Here is a 23,626-nt window from a genome sequence, read left to right as displayed (position 1 = left end):
CACGGCGGCCGCATTTCGATGGGGGCGAAATGCGAAAACACCCGTGTGCTTAGATTTAGGTGCACGTTAAAGAACCCCAGGTGGTCAAAATTTCCGGAGTCCTCCACTACGGCGTGCCTCATAATCAGAAAGTGGTTTTGGCACGTAAAACCCCAAATATTATTATTATTAACCTGTTCCATTGATATTCTTCCTTCTTTGCATTCCAAAAACTCAATAAACACCAAGGTAAATAGATTGACAATACGGAATTCAAAATTCTCTCTGTGAGAAAACTTTCAGCAGTAGTATCCTTGGGCAGTCGAAACGACTTTGTCGAGGCGAGCTTGATCTCCTTGAAGGAACCCTCAGAGGCGTAACGATTCCCTGGCGCGCTGCTTACTTAAACGGTAATTGAATAAATGTTATAGTACTATCGAAAATTGCATCAGACGCACTGAACAGGTGCACCTTTAAGCGTACGAAAAGGGCTCACGGGGCGAAGGCTATATATAGCGCGCGTCTTGGTCTCAACCTCTGATGTTAACACAAGCCTATAGGCAAGATTTGTTGAGCGCTTAAAGATACTTTCGTCCGAAGGAGGAAATTCACTGTTAGGCGCGCTGTGTGCCGCAGTTTATGTGACGTATTGCGTATGCGCAGCACGTGAGTTCGACACCGCCCGGGCGGAGCACATGTTTCGTCAGGTGAGTCAGTCAAGTGCGCCCTGGCGGACACGCAGTCCCTGCTTCATGTTTCGCTTTCCAAACAGCACCTGCGATGGCGCCAGCAGTGTGACGTGGATAGCCTGCTTACCGACTATCAGGTGCCCAAGGTGAGTTCGTAGATATTCACCTCACACTTCACTTTGCACTACAATACGCCATGGCAATAGACTCTATGCCCTAATGAATAAGTGATATCTGTACTAACGAGTGCCCTCTAACAGTAGAGATCCAGCTTGACGGCTTGTTGTCTCCATAGAACAAAGTCTTCACGGTTCGCATACCTTTCAAAGACGGGTGGAAGCACCTCATGTGGCATGACGTAATGAGGGTCAGCATACTAATAGGCTGGTGGTCAATGGGACGGCATTCAATGACCTTCAGAAAACACTTCCAACGGCACTGCTACTCGTTGTGCTTACGGTGCCGTTCGGACTGTTGTCCGAAGCTTGCTCGCGTGAAGGATAACACCTGTTAACAACCGTCTTCGAGAACAATATCTAAGAGGAAGCTGACTGTTTCTGTCATCAGTGCGGAGAGGAGTTGCTGTTTATATAAGCTGCTCAGTTCAAACTATAGAAATAAAACACAAATGTGCAATGAGGCAGGGCGTTCCTGACGCTTACAATAAAGAATGTATGGGCGTTGGTATCGTCAATGTGTGATGGCTCGCGGCCGTAGTATATGAATATGCGCTTAAGCCAGCTTAAAACAGTGATATGCTTACTATAGTAAGTGGCTTCTAAAGCTCTTCGCTACCAAGCACTCCTGATAAAGTAAAATATATGACGACGGAACCCAACGCACGATAAACATGTTTCTACAAGTTATCTGGCTTTCTTTGATCGCTTAAGCGACAAAAAAGAGTACTTGGTTCTGGTAGAAAGTGTGACTTCTGTTGTAGAAGATGCGCAGGGGAAATCAAGATCCGCCGAAGCAATTTAAGTAATCGCTATCTATGCGTACCTTTATGCAATGCCTGCCAGCTCCTAGATAGAAGAGATGGTCACGAACTGCAAGGCTCACATGAACCTGCTCTACAACTTATACTATCACCCAAGTCTGCACATTATACAAAATATTTCGCCCTTACTACAGGGAACAGAACGTCCGCTCTATTCTCACTCATACTTTTCTTTTTCAACAACAGGTTCATTAGGCATAAATTGGTTTTCGCCTTCGCTATTTAAAGCTGCTTCGTGTGGGTGAACAATGCCAAGGCTGCACCCAGGATGAGCGACGTTTGAAATAGAATCCAGAATTATTTTAGAGAAACGTAAAATTTTGAACTGGTAGAAATTATTTAGTACCTCATTCCCTCAACGTTCATGCTAATGGATCACGGGAAGACAAAAAAAAAAGGGCATCATTAAAGTTGTGGCTTAAGTTCGATCATTTTAGCCAGGTTCTCCAGCCCGCGAATACACACAAAATTGCCGCGGAACTGGCCGCTCCAGGCACTTTTCGTGTATTTGCGGGCTTAATTCACACTCGGAAAAACACTTTTATGTAGCGCGTACTGAGCAACAGAAAGTTGTATCGGGAATTTTTCGGGTTTCTGTACAATTTTCTCATTGACACTTTTCATCTACTATATCTGAGAAGTTCATTACTTATTAAGACTAATTATGTAATTAGGCTGACTGCAATATTTACTTGAGTATCTCCAAGCCACGGCAAATAACATTATCTTGGTGCTGTCCAGCTACGTGTAGTTTGCGTATTTTTAAATCTTGGCGCATGATTGTTGGGACATGTGTACTATGTCAGTCGCTCTCGCGTATGGAGGGCGTAGCGCTGACTTGCATGCTTATCGAAGTTCATCATTCTGTTATATATTGTATCAACAATGGTGGTAACGTTTGGTTTTCGCTGCAAGTTGTTTTAGCCTGGCAGTCACTGTCGGCAATGAGTTGCTGGTCATGGCCGGCCACTGGCTATCCAGGGCCAGCAGTAGAAATTCTTGGCGTCGCCAGCAGGTGTGCATGAGGAACAGTCGCACAGTCGTGCAGCTGAGGCAGACGAAGCTCGCACACCGTCTAACCCCACACATTCAAGTCTCTCTCGCAGTTCTTGCAGTTGAAGACAGAGCATGTCATCACTCTGCTTCTCACCATTTTAAGTAAACAGTACCAATTAGGCAATTCTTGGCCTCTGCGAGAAACGTTGCTGGAGATGGCAGGCCGCGGCTAATACCTGCTTGCTCTTCATTAAAGGGGTGCCGAACCACGCCTCGGATTCGGTGAAAAGCACTGCCCGCGGATCGCATACGCACTGTGAACATCTTGGCCAAATTTTGCAGTCGTGCGAGGTGCGTGGATGTCGCAAGCGGAGCACGAAGTCACATTTTTCGCAAACGCTCTCTTGTGAACAGAAGCTTGCTCCTCACTCTTTTCCGGACGCTTTATTTCGTAATATAGCAAATTCCCATGCGCGGCTGCTGTTGGTTAATAGCTGACGTTAGTCAAGAAGGGCGTTTGGATCATTGTGTTTTTCCTACTGTTACTGCGTATACTTATTCACGCAGTTTAACGAACGCGCTGAAGGAAGCGAAAATCTGCATTCTAATTTCAATAATTATTACGTACTTCCGGATGAAGCCTACTATCGTCTGCTCACGCTCGGCTGCGGTCACCTTTGTAGGACTAGAGCTTTGGCTACTCTGCTTATCGGTATCGTAGCCGTCGGCTCTCGCTAATGTCGACTAGATTTGAACATTCCACTACGCTCGAACCACGCGGAGTTAAGGTCAGACTACAAGCACGCTTGCGAGCCACCGGCTCAATTCTGCGTTCTTGGTTAGACAACTTGGTATTAAGCTATCGATAGCACTTCAAAATGCGGATGTGGCTACCATCCGTCGGACGAGCCGGCAGGATGTGAACCGACGGGATGTTTGATGGCCAATAACTCCGCTTCTATTAAACGCATTGAAGTACTTCTTGCGCCGAGTATTTCGGAAATAATCGATATTATCTTCAAATGCATTTTTGACTTCGATAAACGTGGCTCAGGAAGGCGTTTTAAGAAGACGTTTTATGGCGGCCAGCCTGTGGCAGCTCCTGGTCTGCAGTCTATACATTGGAAAGTTCTATACACCTGCGGCCAGAAGTCAGGAGCAGTTTTTGGAGGTTAGTTTTCCATTGGCTGGCCGCCTTCACTAATGATATGCCTAACATCGCAATTAGCTTTCATCGGCCCTTATGAAGAATCCTAGCGCAAGTGCTTTTTTGGAGATGAAGTCTTCTTTGGCGACTTGAGATCGATTTGGGGTTAGGGAAATCTAGGTATGTCGCTGCCACTTTGACCACTTTCTTTACGATACGGCGACTTAGGACACTTTAGCGCACGCAGGACTATAAGAAAGTGTCAAAATTTATCTTGCAACGGGAAAGATTAACCAAGTTAGCGTGCAGTAATATTGCGCAATTAGCGCAAAAAGTTCCGCAATTAAGCCCAAATTATCTTGTTCAACCAGCGAGCGCCTAAAAACACATCTGTAAAGGTTTCCTTACTCAACAAAAATATGGGCCGACCATGGAGTTAGCGCACTCCGTAAATGTGGACTTATCTTGCAGGTAGTGTAACTTGAAAAGCAAACTACATGCTAGAATAATGCGATCAAGAAGTTACATTGTCTTTCTTCCATGTCAACCACTGTCGACTCGCGTTCTTGAGGTTAGGGTCCCACGAGCACAACACCACTATGCCTTCGATTCTGTCATGTCGACATAATACTGCAGAAGCGTGTTGACAGATCATTCCTCGCAGGTGATGCGCGAACACTTTCCGGGAGGCATCCTCGACTGCAATCCCAAGGGACATCCGGTCTGGTTAATAAATGTCGGCAGTGTAGACATCAAGGGTGAGTTTCAGTTTCAGTTTATTCAGACATACACTGCCTGGATTGAAAGAACTAAAGGCAGATGAACTCTGCCCTACTAAGGTCGCTCCACCCATACATTTGCTCAGAAACAGTGAGAATAAAACAAAGCAAAACAATGGCTTTGTACATTACAGCTTCACAAAAAAATTGTTCCAGAACAGAAGTAACATCCCGATTAGGCATCTTGAGTAACAGGATCACAGAATAATGCAGCAGCAATAACCCTGGCAACATATTACATAGTACAAGATTCTGCAAGCGTTATACAAAATCTAACATAACCATTCCTAGCAATGTATAACTGTTAGGGAATGCAGCAGAGTACAAAGGTTATAGAACAATAAAATAATTTTTTTATAACTCAAGAACTTATTTAGGACACAGTACCAGACAGCAAGTACATTTTAACTTTTTTCTTTAAACTTTGTATAGAAGTACATTTTCGAATAAGTTCGTGGATATAACTATTGTTGAGGAGAAGGTTAGGTATTAGATAGAACAATGTTTGATTTCCGTAAATCGTTCTGAATAACGATATTCTAAATGGCTCGTGTCGGAGATCATAGGGAACATTGGTAGGGTAGCACTGAGCCATATAACTACTCACTTTGTTTCCAATTTCCTTGCGAATATACAAGGCGAGCTTAAGGCTGTAAAGTTGCTTAACAGTAAGCAATTTAAGCTTGTTAAAAAGTGGCGCAGTGTGTTCAGTTGGTTCCAGATTTTCTGTACATTTTATTAACCTTTCAAGGTTCCTTCTTGAAGTCGTACCCCTGATTAAGAGACAGTAATGGAGATGAGAATGTACTAGTGAATAGTATAACTGGAGCTTTAGCCAGTTCGGTACCAGAGACCTAAGTTTATGTTGAAATTAATCTAGACATACTGAACTTGATCTAGACATACTGGCTTGTACTTTGTTGATTTTCGGGGTCCAACTGAGGTTTTCATGAAAAAGTACACACAAGAATTTAAGCAACGGGACACGCTGGATGTAATTATTTTTAAATCGAACAGAAATGGTGTAATCTTCGCGCTTACTTCTGCCTTTGAATAAATTATATTCAGTTTTACTAAAGTTTAATTCTAGCTGTTTACATTCAAGCCAGTATGAAAGCGAGATCAACCACTAGTTCGCCGACTTTTCTAAATCTCTTAACCGGCTGCCAGAGAAAAAGAAGCTAGTATCATCCGCATACAAAACTTTTAAGGAAGTTTGTGGTACTGGCACGATATCATTTATGTTGATAATAAAACATAGTCGACCGAGTATAGCACCTTGTGGTACACTGAATTTGAAAGGCTGTAGCTGAGATTTATACCCGTGAAGAGGCGTATACTGCAGCCTGTCTGTTAAATAACTGCGTATTAATCGTAGAGCTACCCCTCGAATGCCGTAATGTGATAATTTTTCAAGCAGTATGTCATGCTTAACCGAGTCAGATGCTTTTCAGAAGTCTGAAAATATTCCTAGGGTGAACTCCTCGCTATCAATATTCTTAGCTAATATTTATTTTATACTAAGTAAAGCTGTTTCTGTAGATTTTTTTTCGCGAAAGCCGAATTGTTTCATGGCAAGCAATTCATGTTCGTCAAGAAACTTGGTTAGTCTTGTTTTTATTATGTGCTCTAAAATCTTTGAGAATAAGGGTAACGCCGAAATCGGTCGATAATTTTTAAGATTATTGAAAGGACCACCTTTGTGCAAGATCGCAACCCCAGCTGTTTTCATATTAACTGGAAAAATGCCCGTTGATAATGCTCTGTTACAAATATGTTGCAAAGGTGCTGATAAAAAGTTATCAATGAAAATAATTGGATAAGTGAACGCACGTTTGTTTACCTATGATTGAATGCTGGATGACTGCAGGATCGCGACCACCGCAGCGCTCCCGCCACCCTTGCTATACGCACTGAAAGAAGTGTGTATAGCAAGGTGATGATGTGAATGACGCTGAGATCGAGTTTCATGAAGGTTTTGTTCAGGTCTTAAATTTTTCACCCCCTTTCAAAGGCTTTTTTTTGTTTCATTTTCGTCACAGATGCCTGCTCAAGCCAAGTGCGTAGATACTTTGTGCTGAGTGCATGTTCCTTATTTTCATTATTACTTTTTCTGCATAGTGACTTCCCCTTAGCCCTAAGCATTGATACAAGTGGCGATATTAAACTATGTTCCATGAAGATATGTTTTTCTTACTGTTTCTATGGATTTAGCAGCATGTTCTTAATCATTTGCGGTAGCTTGTTTTTGGTTGAACACGTGCGACTATATCTGTGTTAAATGCGGTGTTACATGACAAGCCTTTGCGCATAAATAGGACGGTTTCGGTGCAAATAAAACCAGTTGTTAGTCAGCGCTTGCGCTGTGGTTTGTGTTTCTGTGTCTCCGTCCCAGTCGCGCTGTGCCTTTTGAATATCTGTGAACCAAGTCGCCCAAATCAAAGATGTAGTAAAAAGTTTCCTACTGCAAACAAAGAGTTCGTAACAGCAGCAGTTAGTATCTCTCACAGACAGTTACGAACCTCTTACTATTTACTGTACAAGTGGGTATAGTGCAGTCGAGGCTACTACCTCATCTTGCCCGTTAAGTCATCGCCCCCCCCCCCTGCAATTAAGTGAACTGCAGTTTTTCGTTGGGAACAAAAATATTCACAATTTTTTTTAATAACGTACTTTAGGCCACATGTAGTAATTGAGAAACTGAATAGTAGTTGTGAAGTCGTGTCTTCTTAGGAGGTCGTAAAACTAGCACCATTTTCGAGATATCTGGCCTTAATATTGTTACGTATATATATATATATATATATATATATATATATATATATATATATATATATATATATATATATATATATATATATATATATATATATATATATATATATGCTTGTGTGTGTGTGTGTGTGTGTGTGTTTGTGTGTTACGAACTATGTCGGTGTTCCAGTCATCAGCTTTGAAAAAGTGTAACTCAAGCAGTTCTGCACAATCCTAACTAAAACACTATTGCATATTTAGCAAATTCTTGGAAAGGATATCTCGAAAAGGTGCTGCGTCCTATTACATGAACATGCCTAAACAACTACTGCGCTCCAATTTCGCAATCGCGAGATGTTTTCTGAAGTGAACATTCATAAACACTAATTGCCAATTATTTTATTAGCTACTTGGACGTTTTGATTTATCGTACAAGTAATGGCCTCCTCTTCAGGTAATCCGCCTAAGAATGCGCTATGCATGCTCCGTGCGATATAGAAAAAGCTCCGTTCAGCCTGAAACAAAGCAAAAGTAGAAAGAAATAAGCGTATACACTGGTGAGCGTTGTTACGTTAACAACTTTGAATACCTTACGACTGTTTTGTTTTTTCTGGCATTTCGTAATAAAAGTGTATTTTCATCATTCAATAGCGCACTTTACATCGTCGTCCATCAGAAGTATTTTCTAATAGCTTTAGAAAATTATTGAGGACACTGACATACTTAGGCGCTATTTGCAGATGTGCATGCACGATAACTTTTTTTGAGAAAGTGTATTTGGTATGATTGCTTGATTTCTACCGCCCTTCTTGTGCTTCCTATGCTAAATTGTACTGTTCTTAAAGAAGCCATAAAGTGTATTTATGGCTTCTTTCAGCGTTGTGTCATTTAGACTCTTATGTTAGAGTGCAAGTTAAGTACATATGTGTGGATCTTAAACATGTAGAGCATGTTATATGACTATGCCATATATGTAGAGTGCGTTTTATATATATATATATATATATATATATATATAGTGTATTGCCACATGCCACCTGTTAGCCTGCGGCACTAGAAAGGTACGGGCTTGCACACTTTTTAACTATTGTTCGTAAAGAATTTGGTTTCGCACCCTGTTCGTGTACTTCACTAGCGGCATACTGGTGGAGGTAGTCCTTGCAGGTGGCGGCTCTTTTTAGCTGTGAGGGTGGACTCGAAGATACGCGGACTACCATCGGAAGCTTCGAAGCCACAGTGCTTGTACCTCGCACCTCCGCCAATAGGTCGCAGGTTAATTGTACGAAGACCACCCGTAACAAACCTCTTTATTAACACCAGCTCCATAGTGTCCGCTTCTTTCATGCCTATCGCGTGCCTTTCAAGCGCGGAAGGCTCACGGATGGCACGTGAAATTACGCACAAAAATATAACAATGCATAATACCACATGTTAAAAACTTCACACATGACGCTATATATGAAAAAGAAAAAAAGAAACTTGATACGAAAAGTAGCCGGCGCTGCATCCGTGCGCTAACATCTACTTTGAAATCGCGTTAATGGAATGCAAACGCCGTTGTATGCCTGGCTTGTCCGTACATGTTATGACGCATTCCAATGACGCCTACTGCGCTCCGCAGAAAGTCTGCCCCGGCCGAACGTGCTAGCTGCTCTTAGAGCAATCTGCGTGGCCACGTGATCAAGTTTCTGTCAGATCTGGGTCGCGCTCCGATGCCTCTGAGCGCTCTGAATTAAAGAGGCGAAAGCGTTCCGAGCGCACGATTTCGACCAGCCGAACGTAAATCGCTCCGCGAGAGCGCAATGGAGCGCTCAAAAGCGGCCCGTCGAAGTTTGCCATTCCTTGCCGGTGGAGAGCAGACTTGCCCACGTGTCTGCACGCAGTGATGGGATACTGCGCATTATATTTCTTTTCGCGCAAAACAGGCAAGCAATGATTCCAACTGCTTCATTGTAAAGAGGTAAAGAAATCCTTCTCGGTGCTAAATTTAATTAAAAAATTAGGGAAGAGCTTGCGCGAAATTATCTTTTAAATGCATTAGATCGAATGCGCAGGATACGAGTGGATTCTCTGGATGGTCGCTGTAATTCTCCGAATTCGAGCGAAGCAATTGCGGAGGTCCTCTGGATCCAAGTGGGAGATATCTTGCGCCAACCGAATAGCCGGCTGGTTTTCCTGGCAGTGAGACGGAAGGAAGCGAAAGTCGAGGAAAACTTCCGGTAACGCGGTCAGCGCCGTCATCCATTTTAATCGCCGTTGCCGAGAACGGACCGCGAGCCGCCCTTCGTCAGCGCAACCACGGGAAAGGGACACGTGGCCGGGAAACGTGACCTGAAAGCGACCGAGTGTATCTTCTGGGAGCGCCGACAGGCACTCCCATCCGAACCACCCGAAACAACCATGCGAAGATGTGATTAGGGACAAGGCCTTTGTAGTGTGGGACATTTTGCGAGGTTTATTTGATGCGGACTCGCCATTTTACTTAATCCCAACACTAGCTCATTTTCACCGCCTACACACGCACAGACGTACACCCGTGAGCAAAAGTATACGAACCACAGAGTCGCCTATACAACAGAATTTCTTTGTAATTAACACGCATAAGCGAAAACTGAGAACGGCACAAGAAAATTTGTAATGCCAAGTTCGGACTGCAATCTTTAAATTTCCACTTGCATTAACAGACAGGAGAAGAAATGAGTTTTATTGCGCGATCCCTGGTCCGTATACCTTTGCTCACGGGTGTACATGCACGCGCACGCACACACACTCACGCGCATGTGACAAAACCTGGGAATGGCGACTACTGTATATTTCAAATTTATTGTTCTCCCTCACGCTCATTTTTTCGCACCGTTTCTACATTTGGGAGCACCAAAGCTGATTCTGACTTCATGTAAATTGATTTTTTTCATTTATCTAAGTATTGTACTTTGTCTAACTTGTACTCCTGCAACCAATCCTTGCCGAAGGAAAACGAATGACCGTCGAACACAAAGAGAGACTCAGTGCCTAACATTACCTAAACCGTAAGCGCAAATTTATTTACACGGCCAATAGAAACTGTCATTGTCACTTCCCATCCTCAGGTTTGCATTCCTGCAAGACAGGCCCCTAGGCCTTCCATATTCTTTATGGCAACTTTGGCTGGCGTCGTGTATTTACCCCGTTTATCAATCATGCATCCAGGTTTTCTGCAGGTGCTGGCCCCGTCCGAAATTTGCCGACACTGCATGTACCTGCTCGAATTGCAGGAGAAGATCAAGAGGGAGGCTTCGCGCAAGGTGACTAAAGGGATTTGCTATTCTCGCTTCGTCTGCTTGTTTTCGTGATGCACGCTCCATAAGGTGAGATGATTGATGCATACTTAATAAATGTCGAAAGGTTATTTCTTAAACGTATAAGAGCTACCCAGCGAAATTTGATTTGTTGAAACCTTGCCCATTCAGTTTCCGTCCTGGCAGTTCAACCAACATCGATTTAATTTCATTAACCGATAGGTGATGTGTTCTGTTGCTAGCGGCAAATCTGTGGGCGCAGTATTTCTAGATTTTCCTAAAGGTTTTGGCACTGTTAACCCCCCCCCCCCATACCATTCTTATTTCCCAAACTAGAATGTTTAGGTACAATCAAGTCACGCTTTAGCTTTTCTAAAAAGCTACCTCACCGTGAAGAAGCAGTTTGTGCAGGGGACGCTTATTTCGAGTTTAAAGTTATTAATCAAGAGCTACCCCAGGGCTCAAAATTTGGACACCTAATTGAAGCCTTCTATTTACATTAACGACTTACTTGATTGCCCTAATCATTATAATAGTGTTCTACACGCTGATGATACGACTATTTTCATATACAAATCTTTAAAAACCTCACTTGCTAAATTAAACAATCAAATTGGGAAAACTTAATTTTAAACCCAGTGAAAACTCAGTTCATGATTTTTCAAACAACAGAGAGGATGCTGCCATGCATACCACAAGTAACCCTCGACAGCCACCTTATTCCTGTAGCGGACTGTGTGTCAATCCTTGATATAAGATTAGATCCAAACATGAAGTTAACTAGACATATTGCTTTTGTTAAATAAAAACGCGTTTCGGTATAAGAGCACTGATTAAATCACGAGCATTTTTTCCAGTACACGCATTAGTATATTTATGCTTTGCGTTTATGCATAGTCATACCACCAACGGCTTTGCTTGCTTGTGAAAAACATAACTGTTACCTTTCGTCTATTTAACACATACAGAACCAGGCTATTGGTACAAATACCAACTGTTCTTGTTACTGTAATGATATCTCTATTTTGAAGTTAACTCTATTTTCCATGTATCTTGATTGCTTAAATACGCTTTAAGTATTCTCTTCTTTAAATTGCACAAGAAACAGCTTACTTACGAATTTATAGACTGCAGATTACTCACTAATACCAACTGAACTTGGTTTGCGCATAACTTCAGTCTACTACCTAGTGTAACACCAACTGTGGAAATATGACATTCTTGTTTTCAGCGTCAAAAAATATAGAATGACCTACACCATATACTTAAGTCATAATCATCTTTCGATACATGCACAGATGTACTGAATTGTTTTATTTTGTGTAAATAGTTTAATGCCTGATAGCTGTGCTTTTTGTTACATGTTGCGGATCACTTGCGCACCCCCCCCCCCCCCCCCAGCTTAAACAATAATAAAAATAAAACTAACAGTTCGGTACTATCATGAGAATATGTGTAAAAGCTAACAACGAAGGAAGCCTTATGTCAAGTGACCTGTGAGGGTTAAAACGCAGTCTGAAGGGGGTTTCAGTTTGCCCAATGCATTAATTTGCACACGGAGCATTCCAGCATGTACACAACGTTACTCGTGTCGAAGTCGCCTTTTATATTGAAATTCAAATTTGACGCTGTGCTCTTTGCTGCAGATGTAGTGGTCATGTGGGTTCATGCCTTGCAATGGGGCTTTTGGCAAGGATGATAGCCAAGGTTAGCTGATGGAGATATCTTTCATGACGTTAAGAAATCGCGTAAGTTCCTTGATCTACGGTACACTGCACGTGGTGTTTCGGCAAAAATACTTTGAGGTGACTGTTTTGCAAGAGGAGTTGTAATGCTTCTGAAGATTGGTGTTACTGTTTGGTAATGATGCTGAATGTGTTAGAACTAGAGAGAGAATCTATTTGAATGAATGCAGAGAGGTTGGCCTGAGCTAGGTCAACACGTGATGGCTGGCTACATTAACAAGATTGTTGCGGGGTCCATTCCATCAGCATGTTTAATAGCGCCGTCAACAGTTTCAGGTGGATATTTTTTATTTTGTAAGGGCATCTTTTTTTGTCGCACTTTCTTCGTCGCACCTTTTTGTTGCATTTTTTGCGCTTCTTCTCGGTCTCCTCACCAAATTTAAATCATCATTGTGCTGGAACACCCAGCACACTGATGTTACTTTTGTAAAATCATTCATGAACTAAATGAAAATCTGCTTGCTACAGCCACAAGATGATAACCTTTCCTTCTTATGCGACAAATTTGATCAAATACGGTGTGGTGGTTGCACAAAAAAACTATTTCTCCGTTCTCATGTACTTGTAGATAAGCTGCTTACAAACGCCCAAGTCCTGCTCTCTGCATGTTGAACGAACAGGTGCATTTATTTATTTGTATTCTTCCTTTTCTATGTATTTCTTTTTACATTTCCTATGCTACTTGTTGTGGTGAGAGTGGAGCACTAGTTATCATTTTTCTGCTGCGGTGATATTTGTCGGATGAAACCCCAGCGCCTACGTACTGTTCGTGCGTGCGTGCGTGCGTGCGTGTGTGTGTGTGTGTGTGTGTGTGTGTGTGTGTGTGTGTGTGTGTGTGTGTGTGTGTGTGTGTGTGTGTGTGTGTGTGTGTGTGTGTGTGTGTGTGTGTGTGTGTGTGTGTGTGTGTGTGTGTGTGTGTCGCAAAAAATTCATGCAGTACGTTTCAAAAATAATTTCACAAACAGGGCCTCAAAGTGGCATCCTTCAGAATATTTCCCACAAAACAAAATACACTGGTTGCTACTTATTTCCTTGTTCGATGGAGACTTGGAAGCCCTCTTCTGCTAGGTGATTTAGCAGCAATTTATTTTCCGTCTGAATTGCCGTCACAACTTAGAAATACCGCCCCCGTAGCATAAATCTGTATTTGAGGGATAAAAAGAAGTCGCAGGGGGTTATATCAGGCAAATAGAGAGGGTGTTGCAGCACATGATCGAATTCGATTAGGGAATCTCGCGCACTTTTGTTATGGAGACTGCAGGGGCATCATTATGGTTCAGAATCCAACACACCTCTTCCGACAAATTTAACCACACGCGGCGCACACGATCTTTAAGACGCACTGGAAGATTGCTGGATGAAAAATAGGGAAACGACAAAAAAACGGAAAGGTACAAAAGCAAAGTTCACAATACAGGGCCAGAAAATTTGATTATGGGAATTCATCGTGCGCTTTCTTTTTCCTTTTCTTTTCTTTTCTTTTTTTACCCAGATGGGACATTAGGCAGCATAATAGCAAGAACTTGGTGGCGCAACCCAGCTCCCCGTTCCAAAGGGGCCGCTCATAACATCCATCAATCCATCCAACGCTTCAGTCAGGAACTCCACATAGAAAGATGCGTGGGCAGCTGCATCTTCAAGTACAAATTCGTGGTACACAATTCCATGACAGTCATAAACACGATCAACATGTCTTTGATTTGCGCATTATCCTTCCGTGACTTTCGTGACCTTGGCTCATATTTCTTTTTCCGCTTCTTGCTTTGCGACTTCAGCTTTATGTCGTTTTCGTAAATCTGTTCCGTCGCTGATGAAGACGCTCTGAAAATATTTGTCGCTGTCAGCTGAAGTTTTTCAATCAATGCAACATTGCTTTCGAGGGATCAAGTGTACCTACCACCGACCCATCTTGGACGAAACCTTTTCCACTTCTACGTTAGCTGTCAAAATTCAATGAACGGACGATTTTCTCAAGCTAGCAGCTTCTGATTTCTTTGTGAGAGTCATTCGGCGATCACTGAGTGCAAGAGAATGCACACGATTTAATCTTCGCATGAAGCGGGGGGGGGCGGAGGGGGGAGGGTTCTGATTTGGCATTGTTGCGGTCTTAGCGGACTTCCCGAGTACACTGAAAATACTTCAACACAGTTCCTTCCTTAAACAGACCTTTCCATATCCGTCTTGCAGTATTTGTTTAATTTCTCCATTATGCTTGCTTAATTTTACAACAATTTGATACTGATCCTATCTTGTGTCTGTTCGTCGATCTCTGTTTCGACAAATAATAAAAATGTTTACAGAAGAAGTGCACGCATAAAATACTGCAATCTCATACAGCGGTCCGGCTCGTACTAGAAGCCAAATCGGTACTTTCGAGTGGAGTGAGTGAGAGAGCGGCGTTGCTACAGCCTTTCCCACTTTTTCGCCGACTCACTGCCTGATCCGGTGGAACGGACCTCGTATGCGTGCGCGTACCCACGGGGTGAACACGTGTGTGCGCTGACACCAACAGCTACTAGATGTGCGCCGTAGTGCAGCGCGTCGCGGTCAATTGCAGCGCGTGGTTTCTTTTGTATCTTCGCGCACCATTTCATCATCCTCTCACCATTTCAGTTGGGACATTCGATAGATACCCAGTACATCATTGTGGACCTCGAAGGCTTCTCTATTCGTCAGCTGTACTCTTGGCAAGGCGAGTACCTTTCTTTCAGGGTTACTATTTAGTAAAGCCGGGCAAATTCTATCATGAAGCATGCTACTGCGAGCTCATTCATTCGCGTTGTTTTAATATGTACACGTTAGGGAAAAAAGGTGACCTATTACAATTACAGTTACCGTATTCAAAATTGTGCTTGATTAAAGTGACCAATTGCTGCCCCACGATAGTAATTGGCAAGGACCAAAGAGTAATTAATTACATTTGTGTTACTTTCGTCTCTGCTTGAAATAACTTTGCACAAATGTAGAAAATAGGATAATACCCCTGCGACACGGGCACCCGCGAACTCCATTTAACTCCTTCGTATTTACGTCAAGGTAGTTGCGCTCCCAGTCACATGGTCTCCCTTGCGCCAATGAAGTTAAATGGAGATTTTGGCGAAGGGAGTTCGGCAATGACCATTACGACTGGATTCAGTACTCTCGTTCCCAGATAGCTACAGCTGCAAAGGAAACCAGGCTGATGAAATCGTCGTAACTTGCGCACTTACAAATTTTAGCATTATAATTTTTTTGCCTTGGTTTATACCCCACGTAATGGGAATCTTGAATTTGTTTTTGAAGGACATAGCGCCTGTACCCTCTACCCCAATGCTCCGCCATGCCGCATGGGGAAATGACGTTCCGCCATTTCTTTTGTTAACCCGCTTCGTCACTCGTCTGGAAGCAGTGGAGCTCACCACGAACACAAGCACGATTACACAGCACAGAATCACAACTCGAAGCGCACCGGTCGAACAACTTGAACTCATGCTGGCCACGCACGAAAGCAAGAGCGCAGTGTGGCCAGCATCGCTTTCAAGTTCGCTATGCTTGGAAAACAAGCCTTGCGCCCACGTACAGCAAACTTTCTCGCTGTGATTTTGTTAGATTACATACTCCAGCAAAAAGAAAGAAAAAAAAAGAAAAAGGAAACTGCCTTTAACGGCGGCTGTATACATGCGAGCAGTTGCACGCGAAAGTAAGCGCAGCAGCGCCGTTTATGCCCCATGCGGCGCCCGTCGAAAGCTCGCATTGTGGCGTGTAGTACGGCCGCAACTCCATGGCCGTCAATCTGCATTGGGGAGTTTCGTGTCAACGGAGTTCGCAAGTGCCCGTGTGACAGGGCTATTCGCTGACTTGGTTGTTTCAGTGCGTGCACTGCAGCCCTTGAAATGTTGCTTTTGTTGCCTAACGATTGCTTGTAATAAAAATTTTCTCGCTTTCTCGTGAAGGCATCAGGCAGCGGCACTGAAAACTCGATCAATGAGCGCAGTGGAAGGAAATGCAGTGTCGTAAAGGACAAACACATTGCGAGTACGACTGTGCTTGCTCAATGTCGCGATACTCGCGTGTGCCTCCTCTATAAGTCGCAATGTTTGATTATTGTTCCATTTTACTGTTTTTCCCTGGCCCGATAGGGCTAGTGAAAAATGGAAAAATTGGGCATTGGTTATTCTCCGGGAACAAACTGCTAAGTAGCCATTAACCTCAGACCACAGAAAGGCCGTTTTAATATTTCGGCCAACGTCTGGTCGACCGTCTCCCGCCGCCCTTCTCTCGTTAGCCATTTAGACTTCAACGACTAATTGTGATAGATTCCAACAGTGATTCATGTTCCTCCAAAAATGTGGTAAAATCTGCAATATGATTTAAAATAAAGTCGCATAATATTAAGCCATTTTATTCCGCGCTATTTGAGTGTCAAAATGTATGTAATTCACATGTCAGGACGTATTGAAACGTGCGTTTACCGGCCAAAAGCTTCTGTGCGCATCAAAGAAGTCTTAGACTGCACTAAGCAGCAACTCTTACTGCCTACGAAGGCTTCTTAAAAGCACTTCCAAGAGAGATAGATAGATGGAGTGAATTTTTTTTATTGAGAATATGCTGACAGGTCGGACTGTTAAGAGAACTGTACAAATATGCAAGACAGCAACGTTCAGGTCCTCGAGGCGTAAAGGTAACCCAATTAAAGGTTTTCATCCGTTTGGACAATATCACGTGCAGGCCACCGGCATTCTACTGCAGTTCTCGCCAAATTTAAATGCCCATAGCTGTTATATCTGGTTTCGTCAATCAATTGACTGGTTACATGTAATTGACTACTGTAAAATGTAATTGAATTACAGTGGGCGTTAGCAAGCAACCAAAGTAATCGTTCAATTACAATGCTACCAAAAATGTTATTGAATAGAATTAATTAATTATATGTAATTCGTTACGCAAAGATATTGCATTCTCGCAATAACAAAAACGTATGCGCATGTTGATTCCTTATTGAATGACTTACATATAAACACATACACTTGTCAGGTCTGATTGAATGAATTCTTGGGCGTTACGTGCGAAAACCACGATTTGGTTATAAGGCACGCCGTAGTGGAGGACTCCTGATTATTTTGACCACCCGGGGACCTTTAACACATCTCCAATGCGTGGGACACGGGCGTTTTTGCATTTCGCCCCTATCGATATGAGGCCGGCGCGGCCGGCATTGGATACCGCGACCTCGTGCTTAGCAACGGAGCACCATAACCGCTAAGCCACCGCGGCGGTTTGTTTATTGTGTGTGTCTTCGGCATGGACATCAAATGATACGGTTTTCCCCTGTTGACAGTGATCGAGCTCTTGACTGACCTGCTCAAGAAGTACGAGGCCAACTATCCAGAGTCCCTTGAAAAGGGATTCGTCATTAATGGTAAGCAAAAGTATAGAGCAGGCTACACATTTGGGGCGCCCCGCAGAATTCCCAACAAAAGCTTCCAAAGGAAGTGTTCTATAGAAGCTAACCAGCAGAGCAAAGAAAACTTCTTTTTTAAAAACTAATTGATGGTAACACAGTAAAATGTTTCCTCTGCAAATGTGGCAGATGGAAGTTGAGAGAGATGCTGGGTCAAGAAAGCTGAACAATTAATGTCAAACAAAAATGAATACCGTCTTTCCAAAAAATTATAATATTCTTTTATCAGTATTAGATTTCATTACTTATTTCTTCGTCAACGCACACTGAAGAGTGCAGACTACAAGAAGACATTGTATTTGAGCTGGTGAAGTAAAGTCACCTTGACGATGTGTGTTGCATCTAAAAAAAATCTAGTCACTGTTGGTGTAGAAGTTGTGATTTAGGTCGTCAATCTTTTACTAAAGGTTGGCGAAAATTGCAAACTTTCAGAAAACAAAACTATCAAGTTTACAATTCCGTAACTCAGTAATAAAAATGATATCACAATTGTGTGAATTGCATCTGATAGTACACCTAAAGCGGACAAAATTGATATGCTACACATGAATCTCGAAAAATTTAATAATGTGCAAATACAGGTTCTGTAGAACCTTTGTACGCAACGTAAGAAATTTACGTAATATATAGAATCACATATTCAATGTGTCCGCGTTGAATGATCTAATGGCTGCCGTTTACAGAACTGCGATATTTGTTCTTGACGGAGAGCTATTAATTTGTAAACTTCGTGCTTCTATCTTTTTTCGAACTTTCTAATTTCTGAAAAGCTTTTCAACAAAACTGTGCCCCTAAATCGAAATTCTGCTTCCAACAGTCACTAAAATTTAGCTTTCTCTCTCAATTTCAACACATTTCATGAAAATCGGTACAGGGGTTATCTCAGAAAAGCACTTTTGCATTTTACATGTATTCGAATAGGCCGCGTTAGAGTTGGGCCCGAGCTGAAGCTTCCTCTTAAGCTCTACTCACGGAGGAATCAATGAACTCTCCCGTCAACATGCTGTCGAATGTAGTGCATACCGCGTGATGTCACAATACGCAATACTTTTGGTTCTTAATTGCTGTTCGCCGTTGGTCGGCTGCCACCACTAACATTTCCGAAAATGCGATTGGCTTGCATGTTCTCCTATAGATAATTCTAGCCTTGGGTCTCTTCGTTAACGCGCCGCCTGCTGTTCTCGTTTATTCATGGGCTTTATACTGCCTAACCGATTTTACCGCAATGGGCGCTGGTGTGCCGTTAAGCTATGTTGCTGTATGAAGTTGGAATGTGTGGTTTGTTTCTTTATTTGTTTTTTTTTCTTTTGTTGATTCGCTTGGCGCGGCGAATGCTTGATTAACATAGCATCTAACGCGCCTCTTTCACGTCTTCCAGCGCCCAACTTTTTTCCGGTACTGTGGAAAATTGTCCGCCCATTTCTGACGCAGCGGACGGTGGACAAGGTGGCCATCTATGCCAAAGGTAACGGTTCTTCCCAATAATTTTCAGCTTCCTTTATAACCTAACCTATAGGCACCACAGTACGCACACCTAAAAACTCAAAGTGGAAACCAACATTCTGCAGAGTTCGCTCGTATGATGTTTAAACGACGGTGTGCTATCAGTACAAGTAAAGCGACGAGCGAATACAACGTTGTGGGTCTTGTGGTATATATACTGGGCTAATGCATGCTAAACTTGAGTTCTGCTTTTATATGTGCGTATGTAGCACACTTTGTGTTCCGCACGTAAAATTTCGCATTTTTTTCTTGCGACACGTTACTTTCCTATTTCTGTTTTACTTCTTGTCTTCTTCAGCGGTGAGAATAGTATGTCACAAGGAAGTTCTGAGTCTCCGGAAGTGCCGAACGTAGTTCCGTATTTTTCAAATTACATCTGAATCATCAATTTTCGTTGCTGTGCATTCTTAAAAAAATATATACTTGTAGTTACGGCTTGGTTCTCGCACTATTTATTGCCATTGTATAACTTTATTTGGCAATGGCAGACAGTAAAATTACTGAGTAGTGTTACATTAATGACTAGTGGTACCAGTGTCAATGTTACTAGCCGGTTTCAGCTATCAGTGCCAAACGCAATTAGCACCACCGAATAAAAAATTAATAGCCTACAACACATATATCGGACCAGCTCCGGCCTATTCTCGAGTGGACCCGATATATGGCTATGAGGCACGGTTATAGCCTAGAAACTTTCTGTCCAATGATGCTAACTGCGTTTGGCATTATTAGCTTCAGACAATGTGAAGGCTAACCCGAATAAGGATATTGTGGGACACTTATGTTAGAGTAATCTATTACGACATGGGTATCGTACATCGAAAAAGGCTTTCTTCCCTTACATAAGGTTAATACAGTAAACGACGACAAAGGTGTTCCTTCCTCTTTCTTGTCTATCTGCCTGTATCACAAGAAGTTTTGGATGCATGATGAAATCCATAAAAAAATCCGAAGACATTTGAGCATTTTTTATGAGTTGTGAATGCGAAAGCTTTAATGTCCATTTGAAGGCCGCTGAGTGGTCCTTCGAGTTTTGCGCTGCCAGTAATGTTTTCTGGTTTTGCTGCGGGGGATGTTATTGAGTTTTGCGATTAAATTGGTGCGGGTTGCCTTTTTTTTTCCAGTTACTACATTCTCATATTGGGTGCAGACCGGAATCATTTGGACGATATTGCTGAGAAATGAAGTGCATTTATTTATTAGTTATTAATATTTATTCTTTGCAACGTACGAGGCGCAAGCGACGAGACAGCGAAGAAGCAGCAGGGGCCACTAAGACAAGCGGGCGCGCGCAGCAGCCCAGTCCAGTGGGGGTGAGAGAGAGAGTGCGCGCCGGCTTTCGAAAGCCCTCTCCCTCCACGCACCCGCTCTGCTCCGCCGTGGAGCGCTCGTGACGTTGGTCGCAGCCAATCGGAATTTAGGTGCCGTTTAGCTGCTACTGACGCCGACTTTTTCGCATCAAAAAATTAGTCACTGTATGTTTTCTTCATGCGGCGGCGATAACTAACAAAAAATTGAGCCCTTAAAATCCCCTTATTTACCCACTGTCACCTACAGGGAACGCAAGCCGTGCGAACTAGACAACCACTACGCTTTTTTTTTTTGAGCTCATCTATCCCAAAAGAAAGGAGGAGTAGCTGGCAGCGTCTACCAGGCACCAAGTTTTACTTGCATGCAATTTTAATAAATGTTACTCTTCCACTATGCGCAAGCTATAATTTCATAATGATCAATCTCAACATCCATTCGAAACCCCTGGAGAAGCGCACTTACCACACTGATCTAGTTAACGTACGTAAATGCGCGTGGCTATCTCGGTCCCGGACGAAATGTTCGAGGCTCTGTGAGCTAGGACTAAGAAGCCTTTGTAATTATTTTTTCTACCTATCTTTTAAAGTGATGTACCCCATAAGAATGTAGGCTCAGTGATCTGGCATAATTACCAAAACTATACAACGCAAAAACAAACAAAGGACAAGATTAACGCTGGACAAGTTGAACAACTGCATTCAGCTAAGGAGCGTGCAATAGAAGTCGGTGGTAACTCTGTTAGACAGGATACCAGTAAGCTATCGCAGGAGACGAAAGATCTGATCAAGAAACGCCAATGTATGAAAGCCGCTAACCCTACAGCTATAATAGAACTGGCAGAACTTTCCAAGTTGATCAACAAGCGTAAAACAGCTGACATAAGGAAGCATAATATGGATATAATTGAACATGCTCTCAGGAACGGAGGAAGCCTAAAAGCAGTGAAGGATAAACTAGGAATCGGCAAGAATAAGATGTATGCGTTAAGAAACAAATCCGGCAATATCATTACTAATATAGATGAAATAGTTCAAGTGGCGGAGGAGTTCTATAGAGATTTATACAGTACCAGTGGCACCTACGACGATAATGGAAGAGAGAATAGTCTAGAGGATTTTGAAATCCCACAAGTAACGCCGGAAGAAGTAAAGAAAGCCTTGGGAGCTATGCAAAGGGGGAAGGCAGCTGGGGAGGATCAGGTAACAGCAGATTTGTTGAAGGATGGTGGGCATATTGTTCTAGAAAAACTGGCCACCCAGTATACGCAATGCCTCATGACCTCGAGCGTACCGGAACCTTGGAAGAACGCTAACATAATCATAATCCATAAGAAAGGGGACGCCAAGGACTTGAAAAATTATACACCGATCAGCTTACTGTCCGTGGCCTGCAAAATATTTACTAAGGTAATCGCAAATAGAATCAGGAACACGTTAGACTTCTTTCAAGCAAAGGACCAGTCAGGATTCCGTAAAGGCTACTCAACAATAGACCATATTCACACTATAAATCAGGTGATAGAGAAATGTTGGGAATATAACTAACCCTTATATATAGCTTTCATTGATTCCGAGAAAGCGTTTGATTCTGTCGACACCTCAGCAGTCATGGAGGCATTACGGAATGAGGGTGTAGACGAGCCGTATGTAAAAATACTGAAAGATATCTATAGCGTCTCCACAGCCACCGTAGTCCTCCATAAAGAAAGCAACAAAATCCCAATAAAGAAAGGCGTCAGGCAGCGAGATACGATCTCTCCAATGTTATTCACAGCGTGTTTACAGGAGATATTCAGAGACCTGGATTGGGAAGAATTGGGGATAAGAGTTAATGGAGAATACCTTAGTAACTTGCGATTCGCTGATGATATTGCCTTGCTTAGTAACTCAGGGGACCAAATGCATCATGCTCACTGACCTGGAGAGGTAAAGCAGGAGAGTGGGTCTAAAAATTAATCTGCAGAAAACTAAAGTAATGTTTAACAGTCTCGGAAAAGAACAGCAGTTTACGATAGGTAGCGAGGCACTGGAAGTGGTAAGGGAATACATCTACTTAGGGCAGGTAGTGACCGCGGATCCGGATTATGAGACTGAAATAATCAGAAGAATAAGAATGGTCTGGGGGTGCGTTTGGCAGGTATTCTCAGATCATGAACAGCAGGTTGCCATTATCCCTGAAGGGAAAAGTGTATAACAGCTGTGTTTTACCAGTACTCACGTACGGGGCAGAAACCTGGAGGCTTACGAAAAGGGTTCTACTTAAGTTGAGGACGACGCAACTAGCTATGGAAAGAAAAATGATAAGTGTAACGTTAAGGGATAAGAAAAGAGCAGATTGGGTTGGGAACAAACGCGAGTTAATGACATCTCAGTTGAAATCAAGAAAAAGAAATGGGCATGGGCAGGACATGTAATGAGGAGGCAAGATAACCGATGGTCATTAAGGGTTACGGACTGGATTCCAAGGGACGGGAAGCGTAGCAGGGGGCGGCAGAAGGTTAGGGTGGGTGGATGAGATTAAGAAGTTTGCAGGAACGACATGGCCACAATTAGTACATGACCGGGGTAGTTTGAGAAGTATGGGAGAGGCCTTTGCCCTGCAGTGGGCGTAACCAGGCCGATGATGATGATGATGATGATGATGATGATGATGATGATGATGATGATTCGGCTTGTGTACTATTTATACTTTACCTTTACCCTGTGCGAATTGTACACTTATCGGTAATGTTATGTTTTAAGTTCTCGGCAGTACCATACCAGTTCTTTTTTTTTCAGTTTGTAATTTGCGGGTGGCTCTGTAACCTGCGTCACTTAAGCTACGGTAGGAGGCTCTGTTCGACTAGCATTCATCTCTAAACACTGCAACACATCCGCTACAGGCGAATGCGCTGCTCGAAAAATGTCGTTTGGCCACGGTCTTCGTCAGTCGATCGAATGTGTCAGCACGCGCATAAAAGATGTATTTGTTCTTTCCTCGTATCAGCGATAGCCTTATTTACCAAG

At 42.8% G+C, this 23,626-nt stretch overlaps 1 protein-coding gene across 2 annotated transcripts in view; it reads left to right on the top strand.

Annotated features, from left to right (window-relative positions):
* Positions 1-23,626, top strand: part of LOC142566862 (SEC14-like protein 2) — a 67,398-nt gene that overhangs the window by 9,683 nt on the left and 34,089 nt on the right. For both annotated transcript variants that reach the window (XM_075677789.1, XM_075677790.1), the window contains 7 exons: positions 643-686; positions 752-814; positions 4,476-4,569; positions 10,534-10,628; positions 14,981-15,059; positions 17,685-17,765; positions 19,186-19,272. In XM_075677789.1, the coding sequence (XP_075533904.1) occupies positions 643-686; positions 752-814; positions 4,476-4,569; positions 10,534-10,628; positions 14,981-15,059; positions 17,685-17,765; positions 19,186-19,272 (543 nt within the window). The remainder of the gene's footprint in view (positions 1-642; positions 687-751; positions 815-4,475; positions 4,570-10,533; positions 10,629-14,980; positions 15,060-17,684; positions 17,766-19,185; positions 19,273-23,626) is intronic.

The sequence above is a fragment of the Dermacentor variabilis genome, unplaced genomic scaffold, assembly GCF_050947875.1.
Source record: "Dermacentor variabilis isolate Ectoservices unplaced genomic scaffold, ASM5094787v1 scaffold_13, whole genome shotgun sequence".
In the NCBI taxonomy this organism is placed as follows: Eukaryota; Metazoa; Arthropoda; class Arachnida; order Ixodida; family Ixodidae; genus Dermacentor; species Dermacentor variabilis.
This window is presented reverse-complemented; position numbering and strand designations above follow the sequence as displayed.